The sequence below is a fragment of the Camelus dromedarius genome, chromosome 21, assembly GCF_036321535.1.
Source record: "Camelus dromedarius isolate mCamDro1 chromosome 21, mCamDro1.pat, whole genome shotgun sequence".
In the NCBI taxonomy this organism is placed as follows: domain Eukaryota; kingdom Metazoa; phylum Chordata; class Mammalia; order Artiodactyla; family Camelidae; genus Camelus; species Camelus dromedarius.
The window spans coordinates 28,007,778-28,020,000 of record NC_087456.1 but is presented as its reverse complement, the minus strand read 5'-3'; the positions used below and the strand labels follow the sequence as shown (position 1 = coordinate 28,020,000).

The 12,223-nt window shown below is 38.2% G+C and overlaps 1 protein-coding gene across 1 annotated transcript in view; it reads right to left on the bottom strand.

Moving 5' to 3' along the window:
- LOC105100345 (usherin) overlaps nt 1-12,223 on the bottom strand; it is a 370,866-nt gene that overhangs the window by 269,038 nt on the left and 89,605 nt on the right. Inside the window, exon 13 of the mRNA XM_064477011.1 lies at nt 4,255-4,406. Coding sequence (XP_064333081.1) covers nt 4,255-4,406 — 152 coding nt within the window. The remainder of the gene's footprint in view (nt 1-4,254; nt 4,407-12,223) is intronic.

The following is a 12,223-nucleotide window of genomic DNA, read 5'->3' as shown; positions in this document are numbered from 1 at the left end:
ACAGAAAAGAGTGGAAACTGAATTATTTGAAGAGAAAGACTCTGGAAAAAATGAAACCCTTCACTGCACAGGGGCCAGAAAGATTTTAATAGCTAAATAAGTGGAATGGCTAAGGGACCAGAGGAAGGTGAAGCTGGTGAGAAAGCAGAAGGGGATTCGGGCTATTTTAGCATTTTTTAAATAACTGGCTTAAATTTGCTAACTTATCACCACAAACTCATAAGCATCCCTCATAAGTGTTTGGCCTTTTCAGATTTACTGAATATGTTGGTAATTTTGACCTTATTCTTAAAGTACAGGCTTATGTATCACAAGAAGGTAATCAAACATGAAATCCTTAGGCAGGCAAATATTCTCAATTACGAAGCCTTCATTTGTTAGGACGAATATACTTTCCCAATTATGAAAATAAATGTGGAAAAGACAGTGTGTTAATTTTTAATAAGTATGAGGTCACAACATGTTTTATTTTCATCTGAGAAAGGCTATGGGTTCTTTAGATCTATAACTCCTACTCTTTTTTTCTTTTAGCCTAATAGCTATGTACAAAAAATGATAAAGAAACTTGACTGGAAAAATATCAATTCATCATTTTAATATTTTATAACAATGCAATTGGTTTCATTATGTCTATGTATATCGTTCAAATTATTGCACAGAAAATGATTTTAAAGGGTTCCAATAAAATAGGAGACTCAAAAAGTTGAAAGAATTAAGGGTAAATCCAGATAATTATATTATTATATTCTCAAATATCTGGTTAATTCAAAATAAATATATTTTTAAAATTTCTTTACATATCTGGATAAATACTTTTACTCTATTTTAAATTTGGCAATTGTACTATTTTGCTCTTAGTTTTTAAAAAAGAAATACCTCTCTGTTCATCTACTTTGCCTAAAAGAAGTGCTAAGGAAAAGGCCTTCTGGAAGGTTGGCTTGGCTTCACCTGCAAACCTCCCCTGACACAGAAAGAAAAAATCTAAGAAGAAGTATGTAATGAAAACATATAAACATTTAAATAAAACTTTTATCCTTAATAAAACTCTTTGCACGTACCAGAAATCTTTGTATAAATATTTCATTTACATTTTCACAGCAACCCCTTATAAAATAGGCATTATTTTCCTTTTGTAATAGATGAGAAGTCTGAGGTTTCGTAGAATAAGCGTGTTTCTCAAGGAGGCATGGGGGCTCATAGCAGGTTTAGGATTGATTCCGCACATGGGATTTTCTTGACCATAACACTTACTGCCATTATGATTTAGATGCCTTAAGTAACAAATATTATTCATTTCTTTATTAAAAACGACTGTGAAAAGGTGAGTACGTACAATATACATGTGTGTCTGGATGTGTTATCTGTTTAAGCATGCCATCACCAGGAAACCAAGGCAGCTTTTCCACCACATCGCACAGTGGTAACCTACAGTTTCACACTTCATCCTTCAGAAGGTCCTTGGAGAATTGAATTCAATGAATGTTCCAAGGCCAGACACAGTCATAAAATTCCCCATCCTAGACTCTACCAGTATTATCTAACATTGGCTAAGAGAAAAACAAACAAACAAAAGCAAAATGATTTTCCTATGAACAAACTCATTGCATTTTATCATAGAAACACGAAGACATGACAGGTTTCTCTCTAATTGTAATTCAACAACATAATTGAAAAAAAGGAAAGCATTTAAAAAGTTCTTCCCTGCTGCATTTTCTGTTAATTTTTTTCATTATTTCAAATATTTATGAAACCTCAATTACTGGATTTAATTTGACAATGCATATTAGCACCTTAAAATTAGGATCAAAAGCATTATAAATTGTTTTTTATATTGGAATTTCTTTAAAAGCCAAATACATTGTGCAAATGGACAAGAACTGAACGAACCACATGGAAATCTTTTTTTTTTTCAGATGATGTAGAGCAATTTCTTCTGAATCACAAATAACAGGAAATAAACTTGGTCAGGTTAAGGGTACCAAACATATTGCACTAATACTACATTAAAACGGTGAGAATATTAAATTTATACATGCATTTTTATGTCAAAGATATTCTATTTTACCAAATGTGGTTTTTTTTTACCTTTTTATTTTCTTATTTAATAAGCAACCTGGAAAATGTTGAGGGTGGAACAGACCACATTCGAGACTGTAGAGTGTTATTTATCTTAGGAAACACTGAATGGTATTTCCCTGTGTGCACAAAAAGCAACGATATTAAATATGTAAGAGATGTGAAACAAACAGAATTCTTTTTCTAAAAACCAAGAGTTATCCTTAAGAAATGTTTCAGATGAAGAAAAAAAATGACTCTTTGGAAAACTGATTCTGGGTTTCTGCCAACAAAACATTAGAAATTGTAATTTTTTTTGTTTCAGTGAAATATTTGTTATAACATTGAGTTTTAGATAAAGAATATCTTTAAGTGACATATATATAGACACATATATATGCGATTTTGCTGAATTTTGTTGAAAATCTTATTATAATACAATGATAGGAAAATCTAGCTTTTAAGATTGATTCACAGATTTCTTAAATCAAGGACACATTAGAAGAATCATCAGCAAAAGGAGTTGACTCTGTAACAGCCTTCAGGATTGTGATATATAGTTCCAAAGCTATCGAATACTTGAATATGCAATCTCTGAAGGGTATAATGTATACTGTAATCGGTAAAAAAAAAAAATTCTAGAAATCAATTGAAGACCATGGGTTTTAACTTCTTGGCAGCACAAAGTTGACTTGTTCTAAATAAAGACACTGTTATTCAATCCCAGTGATTAGGGATGGATCATTGACTTGGGAAAAGCGTTTGCATACTGAGCACAGAATAAAGAAAATCATCAAGGTGAGGGGAAATAACTCTGTGCTGTACGTCAGGAACGAATCTAGAATGTGTGAGGCCGTGGAAGGGTAGGTTTTTAAAATCCAGTTTTGTTTCCCTCTTCCCATCAGGGCATTGTGGCATTTGCTTTCTTAAGCCCAATGTCACCTACTATCTGCAGGAGACACGGATCGATAATCGTGTCCCCCTTGTTTAAAGTTACCAGAACATCAGGGGACAGAGTGGGACCCAAGTTAGCAGCCAGAACCACAATATGCAGTTTATATTTTTGAAAAAGCCTCGGTTTCAAGCTCCTAGGACGTGTTCTTTTGTTGCTTTTCCTTTTTTTTTTTTTGAATGGAGAAGAAAAGCTGGCCTACTGCCATTCCTGCTTTTAAGAGTAAGTAACCATCAGAGGGTCTCAGCTATAAAGTACTTAATGGCAGTAAAGACCCCAGCTCAGCTCCACTGATAGATGATGTGAGCAGCTTGGAAAGCAACCAACCTCTGAAGTAAAACAGGAGGTGTGATCAAAAATAAGGAAGCAAAAATTAAACGGTAGAGCTGTTTTCCAAGGTAATATTTATACAATGCACTCTTCAATGAAGACAGAGTACATTAAAATGATAGGGCATTAGCAAAGATTGCCAAAACATATCTAAATCGAATGACTATTTCCCTTAGAAGAAGCTAAATCTGATTAATCAAGAAATATGCAGAAGAGTAAAATGTGATGTTTTGAAACTAAAGCATGTCATGCTGGTATGTAACAATTATGTACTAGTAATTGGGTTTTTAAAATTACACCAGTAATAAAAAGCACAGTTTTGTCAATCTTTTAACTACTAATGAAACATAGATACATATGATAGATTTCTGAAATGTGGATATCAAAAGCTGATATTAATGTAATTTTACATATTGTTCTTATGAATGTATCACATTAATGAAATTAAAATATTTTATTCTAATAGATGAGGCGAACTCAACTGCTTAATTGGTTAACATACTTGTAGGGGAGAAGTGTTACCGTAATATAGCAGTTATGGGCTTGCATTATTTTCACTTTTTAATCATAACTTCCTTAGTTGTCAAGTTCATTGTTAGGAAGAAAAACACGCACTCTAAATATGTCACTAAATTAGGCAAAATTGTACATACGTCTGCTAAACTGGTCAACTCACTTTCTGAAATTTCAGTAAAATGTAGATTCTGTCCTTCACTAGACCTATGTGCCGTCTTGAAATTTATGTTGAATATAAAATCCTACTAGGTCTTAAATGAAATTTTATAAAAAGAAAAATCTCCCATCCTACTTGAAAGGCTCGCTGTGCAGAGAGTGAGTCACCACCACTTACTTCTTCCTTGATATTCATTGTCATCTGACAGTTAATGCATTCCCAGAATGTAAATTCACACACTCACCAGCGGGCCCAGAGCACAACCTTTGGCAGTGCAGGCTTGGACTCGGAAGGAATGTAAGCTCCAAGGAGCAAATCCGTAAGCTTGACAGCTGAGTTCTGAGGAATTGTGGATTAATACACCATCTAGATACAGTCCATAACTTGTGATAACACCTGGGAAGACAATAATTGGCTTTTAGTACGACTACTGGACAACAGCGAAGACTATCGTAAAGGAAGCAAGCCTTTCTTGACAGGATTGGTGAGTTCATGGAATCACAGCATTTGGTATTTCCCTTAGTCTAAACCCTGTCTCTTTCCAAAGGATAAAACAGGCTTTAAATTCTTCAATATCAAATTGTCCAGCTAATTAGTACAGAGATGGAAATAGAACACAAGAGTCCCAGCACAGGAGTCTTTCTACTGCATCATGTTAACTGCTGTCATTTGTGCTCCATATCAAAGATGAACAAATTAAATGCATTTATAATTTTTATTGCTTTCTAAAATGATATCCTAATCGATGTTCTCTAGCCGTAGAACGACCTTATTTGTGAATGCATTACGTGTGACTCAGGATGCATCAGGCGCTGATCTAAGCAGCTGATGTGTGTGAACTCCTTTGTAACCCTCTCCTCTCAGCACTGCCATAACAGAGGAAGTACTATTATCACTATTTTATAGATGAGGAGATTCAGGCACAGATACCTTAGGTAGCTGGTTCAAGGTCACAAAGCTGGCAAGTATGGGAGTACGGATTGGAAGCGAGGCGGTCTAGCTCCAATGTCTACATTCTTAACCACAACACTGAAACGTCTAAACACAAAGCCTGTGCAAACTGCACAAAGGACATTCATGAGACACTCATGAATGGGTGAGAGAAGTTATGATTTGCTGGGTTTAATGATCAACTAAAATTTATTTCAGAAGGAAAGCTATATAGATTTCCATGAAATCAACTAACAGATTTGGAAGACTGAATGGCTGTTGAATATTATCATTTGATTCATCCCATCAAAATATTCAGTGAAAGGAAGTTAACGGATCTCTGTTCATGGGCAAACTAGCATCCTTACACTCATTAAACATTATACTGGGGGAAATAAAACTTTGCTTTCATGCTAAATTAGAAGGTTTCTCAAAGTAAAATTCATTTCACAGTGGCCTCTTGGGTGTGTCCTGAGGAATTATCTATTGTTTCTCTGTCAGACAGCCCTCCCTGAGGACAGATGTTGGGTGCTTCTCCCCAAGCTCACCGTAAATCTCCATCATAGCATGTACCCACTTCTCACATTATTAGTACTATTATTCCTTCCTTAATTGCCTGATATCCCCCACAATGGGCTACAGGACCCCCAAGACAATCTTGACCCCTCTTCACCTGTGTATTTCTAGAGCTTAGCACTATGCCTACAACATCATAGACACTTAAAAGATATTGACCAAATGAATAAATGACAGAACATGCGGCATAGTAATAATATCAGCATCCAAAACAGAGTGAAAATTCAAGATACAGGAAAAACAGACACCTAGAAGGCTGAAATATGAAAAGAGACTTGCTAAAAAGATGACATTATAGAATAGCTCAGAAACAGAAGATCTGGAGGAGGAATGAGTTTTGAATCCAAAGACTCTAGTGAAGTCAACGTTCGTCAAGGGAGTCCCTGATAACTGGCTTCCAGAAGGCCTGACTCTCAGCCTTATGAACACCAGATCTGGTCTTGTTCACGTCCTGAAAAAAGATGGAACCTCCATCCGTCATCACATCAGGGATGGCGTCACTTGTGGGATCACAGCACCAAGGGCCCTTCCCCAAGCATCCCTCTCTCCTGGGAGGGAGATGCTCACTTCTAGAACCTGTTCACAACAGTCCGATAGCACCATCCACTGTGCACTTAGGAAATGCTGCGCCTGTTTTCAGAATATCCCTTACAACGCTGCTTTTGGTTAAGAAATCAGTTCATGGCAAAAGAAGTGGGAACTGAGCTGACCCCATGGAAGTCACTCATCTAACAACAGACCTGATCTACCCACAGCCTGGGAGACAGCTGAGATGGCCTCTGGAAGCCCAAATCACGGCCTATGCTGAGTGATCACAGTCTGTGGGTCTGGGCTTCCTACAGGATGTTGCATCTGCTTTGATCTCAGGACCCGTATCTGATGCTGGTTTTTCTACAGTGAGAAAATGAGGGAATCAAGAGAAGGGAGTAAGAGTGTTTCCTCTCACTATTACACTCAACACACGACACTAACTATCCCCACAAAGAGGAATGCTTATACGTGGGGTGTAACCGAGGCACGACCATATTAGAAATTGAGAATATGACCTGGTAATTTGGGATCCTCGTGGAACTATATCAACAGGTAAAGAAAAAAGGTGCTATGTGGACGGAGAAGTTAGCTTCCTTCCGCATACTGACACCCTGGGCTTTCTCAAGGGCATCCTGGGATCTGACCAGGTCCAATCATATTAAGTACTGAAAGTCTAAAGCAACCCAGGCCACCATCACTAAGGACACAAGACCTTTTAGATATAAAATTTTGGTTGCCTCACGAGCTCAAGAATCCCAAACAGATGGGCAACTGGCTGAGAGCAAAGGGAAGAAGTTGCAAATATAACCTATGGCCTTAACAGTTATAGAAACAAGAATTGTAGATGTTATTTTTAATTTCCTGCTTGTTACGGAGAGATCTGTCTATAACAACTAATTTTCCCTCCTCTTTTTCCCTGTTGATTTATATAAAGTTAGTGGGTGTTAATTTATTAGTTTAGTTTTTAAGTTGCAGCATATCTAGGTAGGTTGTATATGAACTAAAAGGGGAACTGATACCACCCAGATATGAATATGGGGACAGAGGGTAAGAGCACCTTCACTTGCCCGAGGCAGAGTAGTGGAAGCATGCAGTGATCGCCGTCAGTTGTGGAAGGTAATGGGAGGGATTCCAGTGCACATGGATGCTGAATAACTCAGCTGGTTATTTATCCAGTTCATCTGATCACAGCCCCACCTCCACACTTCCACAGTTTTCTCTTGCACGCTGAGCCTCAGAGCCAACACTACATTGCTAGATCTCTTGCTGGTGGACTTTCTATTGCCTCACCAATAGGAGGCATTGCTGGGAGGACTGAAGCAGGAAGAAAGGGAACGTCCAGCTTCTGGCTCTGAGAGCTGTGGCCTTTGTTGACCGTCCCTACACAGCCCCGCAGGAGCAGCACCCAGCAGTCCAGGCAGCACAAGTGCCTCTTCTGCACAGTGCGACCTCAGCTCCAACTGGGGCAGCATCTCTTGACGGTTCAAGCATCCAGTTCAAATTAGCAGATCCAGCAGCAAACAGCAGCTGAGGCAGGTCTGCAGCTCCCGCCCAGGGAAGTTCACCAGCTTGGCGGCAATCACCCTTTTCATTCTTTTAATCTGTCTCCTTCTCCCTTTTTGCTTCTTCCTGTCCTTCCAACGGTCTTGTAACCAACTCCTTGTATTAAATATAGTCTGTCTCGAATACCTAGCACATTTTCTGTTTGACCTATCAGTTCTTGCTCAATACATCCTTTAGGATTAAGCTTTTTTTAATTTAAATGAGCTAATCCTTTAATAAAGCTACTGCTATGACCCGTTTTCCTTTTCGAAGAAAACTATGTACCGTGTATCTTTCCAAAAGCAGGTCCACTTCTCTTATTCTCAAATTTTTGAGAGTCCTCATTTTACTATCAGGTACCACTCATGGTGCCACAAAAAAAAGTGTGGCTACCAGCATCCATTCTCCTTTATTCTAATATGACTATTCATGGAAACTCAAAGAATACCAATAGAGAGCATTTGATTTAATGCCATTTAGTACTTGACACACAAAAGCACAGATGAATTAAAACTAAGAAATGAAAGATACATAGAGAATAACCAACTAGTATACGGAAAGTTTAAGAGGAAGAAAAATAGACAAAATCCCAGGAATAATAAAGACAAGAAATTATTATATGCCAGGCACTCAGCTAAGCATTACTGTAGGCAGTGTGCGCACAACGTGTGAAGAACTGACGTTACTGCACTCACAGGCAAATCGCAGGCTGAGAAGCTCTTAAAGAAACTTTAAGACCCCCTGAAATGTTCTCTTTTCAACACTGAAGTAGAAAGTACCCAAATCAACATTTCCCTTTTCTTACATAAATTAGGGAGCAAAAATTTCTTTTCTGCTAGGATTATGTGCATAGTATCTCATTTATCTGACATACTGGGAAATGAGATACTTTATAGAAGTTAATTTTCATTATAACTAAATCTTCTCCCTTAAGTGCCAACTTTAAAAATCTTAAGCGTTTGTGAAGGAAATCTTTCCAGCCGGCACCGCACACTTACCCGTATCTTCACAAAGACAGTAATGAATACGACTGAATCACTCTGCGATGACTCACACTGTGCACTGCAGACATCAGAGACGACATTCTCTAATTCAGCAAAACCCTCCAGGACTGAGGAGACACAGGATCCCTACCCAGCTCTTCTTCTTAACGTCACTCAGTAAAAGCTACATTTTCTCAATTCTTGCGTCTACTTTTTGAGCTTTTTTTTTCTTCTCCACTCTCCTTCAATGACAGTCTCTCAAAAGTAACTTCTTTGTTTTGCCTACCCGACTCTAGCAAGTCACCCCCTAGCAGGCTCTGCTGAGAAACTAGATAACCATGACATCTGGAACTGTGGATAAGGAAATAATAGACAGTTAGTGAGAGAAAGGCTCAGAGTGAGATGCATACATGGCAAACGAGCTGGGAATGGCATTAAGTGAAATGTATGACAGTAAATTCAATTGCTCAGACACATCTAGGGTGCATCTGAATGGAGAGGTAGATGAGATTGAAGTCCAGCCTCAGTGCAGGTGAGGTCACACGCACACAGATATCCAGCATTCTATAGATAACCCCAATATTTGACAGCATTTGTAGGAAGGGCTAAAAGATCAGTTGTAGAACCAAATTGTACAACCAGATGCTACACTGGGAAAGTGCAAGCTGCCCTTTGATATCTGCTGGACACTCTTCTCTACTTCATCCACCACACCAGCTCCACCCTGGATCCTGGAGACCTCGCATTCCAGAATGATCTTTATCCATCTCCATATCCATGGCTGTCTTGTCCATTTTGCCATCATCTCATATCTGAGAATAACAGCCACCTAAGTGTTTTGATGCATTCTTCATGGTCCCATAAATCTCATTCTTCATAATACAGCCAGAAGAGCAGTTTTCAAAATTCATATCTGATCATACCACGAGCAATCAGTGATCAGTCAGGCCTTCGCCAAGTACTAGCAAGAGGAGCTCCCCATCTCAGAATCAGGAAGCTGGGTTCAATGTAAGAATGCTGTGAGGATGAAATGGACTAGCGATGCTGGCCTCTCTGGCTTTTCTGCCTTTTGTTCCAAGTCTTAGCAGTCAATCACCAGACCTCAGGTCAGGCCGAAGTGGGATACCATTGTGGTTTAGAGCTGGTGTCCACATATGCTTTCTCCAAAAAAGCCTAGGATAAGGCATTTCCTTGGGTCTGGTTTGGGGCAAAGTTATTAACTATAAAATCTTGAGTTGAGGACACACAGTCAAACTTCTTGATAAACAGAGACCACTCCATTTCTTATCAAGATAGTCAAGCAGACATCAAAACTTGTTTTCCATTAGCAAATGTTGTGATATAAAATTAGTATGATATGAAACATTGTATAATTCAGTTCCAAAAATATACATTAATAAGTCTAAAATATCTATTAACACAGCAACAATGTTTATTGACCTCAGAGTCCCAAAGAGAGCTACAAAAATGAGTGAATGTAATCTAGAGGAAGCTTTAAAGAAGACGCCTTCCTTCTTTGACTAGCGTACAGGATGTGTATGAATAGCTTTGGGAAAAGGAAAATGCTAAGTTCTTAGAACATCATGTAAAGTACTTCTGAAATTATAAAACACTTTGTTATTAAAAAATACTGAACACTTATACTTCGAGTCAGAAAATAGGCTTCGTGCTTTCTATAAATTATTTCTGCTAACTTTGACTAGACCAAGAAATTAGAACTGTTATTCCCTTATTATGGAGATGAGGGAATACAGTCTTGGAGGGGCTAAATTAATTTCCAAGGTCACACAAGGATAAATTCGGGGGTGGAATCTGGCCATCTCATCCCACTGCTGCCTCTACCCCTGTTATCCACTTCTAGCCTGATTTTCTTTTCTAAAATAGGTAGGAATTCCACTCAAATTAGGAACTGATGAACATGCTCTAGCCCTAAACACAATTAGCATAAGCCTATGGAAAAATTAGCACATATTTATTTAAAGTCGATTATCTGAAAGGTACTATGCTTGGTCCTTTGGGGGACAGAAAGAATAAGAAATAATATCTATTTTTATGGAAGTAAGAAAAGGTTTAAACGCAGATCTAAATAACAATCCAAGAGTTAAGAGTGATCAGCACTGCAAAACCTTTCTGTTCAACAAATGGTATAAACTGTAAGTACAGAAGATTATTTCCTGCAGGAAATAATCACTCTGGCTAAAATGAGTCCTAAAAGCTTTTTAGAGCAGCCAGGTCTTCGATGCAAGGAAGCTAGGTCTTCCGTAAGTTCTTCCATAAATGGTAAAATGTGAAAAGACAATGACTCAGGAAGATGTCCCTGGTAGGGAAGTGACAATTACCAACGTGTGGAAGCAAGCACATGCAAGGTCTAGTAAAGCTACCCTGAAACCACTATGTTGCTGTCGTCATCGTAACTGGTTAGAGTCTAAGAGAAAATAAGCATTCAAAGGGAGGTTGGGGCCCTGAATACCACCCCAAGAAGTTGTAATTTTACTATGCATCGGAGAATCACTGACATTTTTCTGTACTGACTAGGGGCATCATGGAAGCCTTATTTAGAAAAATAAATCTAGAATCACACATACGATAGACTAGGGTAGGGAAGACCATACAGGTAGGGAGAAGTGGGCCAACTGAAAACATCAACAAGTAAAAAATAATGTTAAGGTCACACTTTGCTGAATGCACGGTAACTGGCTGTGACTGAGGCAGGGACTGGGTTTTGCTACAGTTTAGCAGTTGTGTGGACCACATTCTAAGAGAGAAAACATTTTTAACAGTTTTATACTCAACTGACCTTTATCCACACAGGTTTGAACTTCACAGATCCACTTACATGTAGATTTTTTTCCAACAAATACAGTGCTATTCAATCTGAGGTTGGTTGAATCTGCAGAGGTAGAACTGCAGACAGGGAGGGCTGACTAGAGGATTTGAGTCTCCCTGGAACCACTTCCTCATGGATACTAAGGGAGGACTGTATGTGGATTTTCTCCTGCATGGGGAGTCAGTGCTCCTAAACTCCACGTTGTTCAAGGCTCAACTGTACTTTCTCTTTAATAAACAAACTTAAGTGCCTGGGAATGGGTTGTGTTACTGAACATGGTATAACAGGGTCACCAGTCAGCAGAGAGAAGTGTCTGTCTTTATCAGTGATGGTCTGTGAAATTCTCAGTAAAGAAGCTCATAAAAACCTGCTACCAAAGAACTAACTTGCCTCTGTACTAATGGTTTTGAGGGGATTGTTTTTCCTTTTTTTTTTTTTTTTTTGAGGATTAAAAAAGAAAGTCATTTATCTGCATTGTATCTTGACTGTATCAATGCCAAAATCTTTGTTGTGATAGTGTAGTAAAGTTTTGGAAGATGCTGCTATTGGGGGAAACTGGACAAAGGGTACGTGGGACCTCACTGCATCGTTTCTTACAACTGTATGTGAATCTGTAATAATCTCCAAACATAACATTTAATTAAAATACAAAACAAAAAACTATTATGTAAGGAAGTACGGCAGAGAGGCAAACCCTTGAAAGTCAAAGGAATTTGATGCTGAAAAAAATAACAACCATATTAATGATTTAATCAGATGGCTTGGTCCTCAGGAAATACCCTTAAAAGCAAAAGGACCTTAAATTTCCCTTTATAGATGAGAGA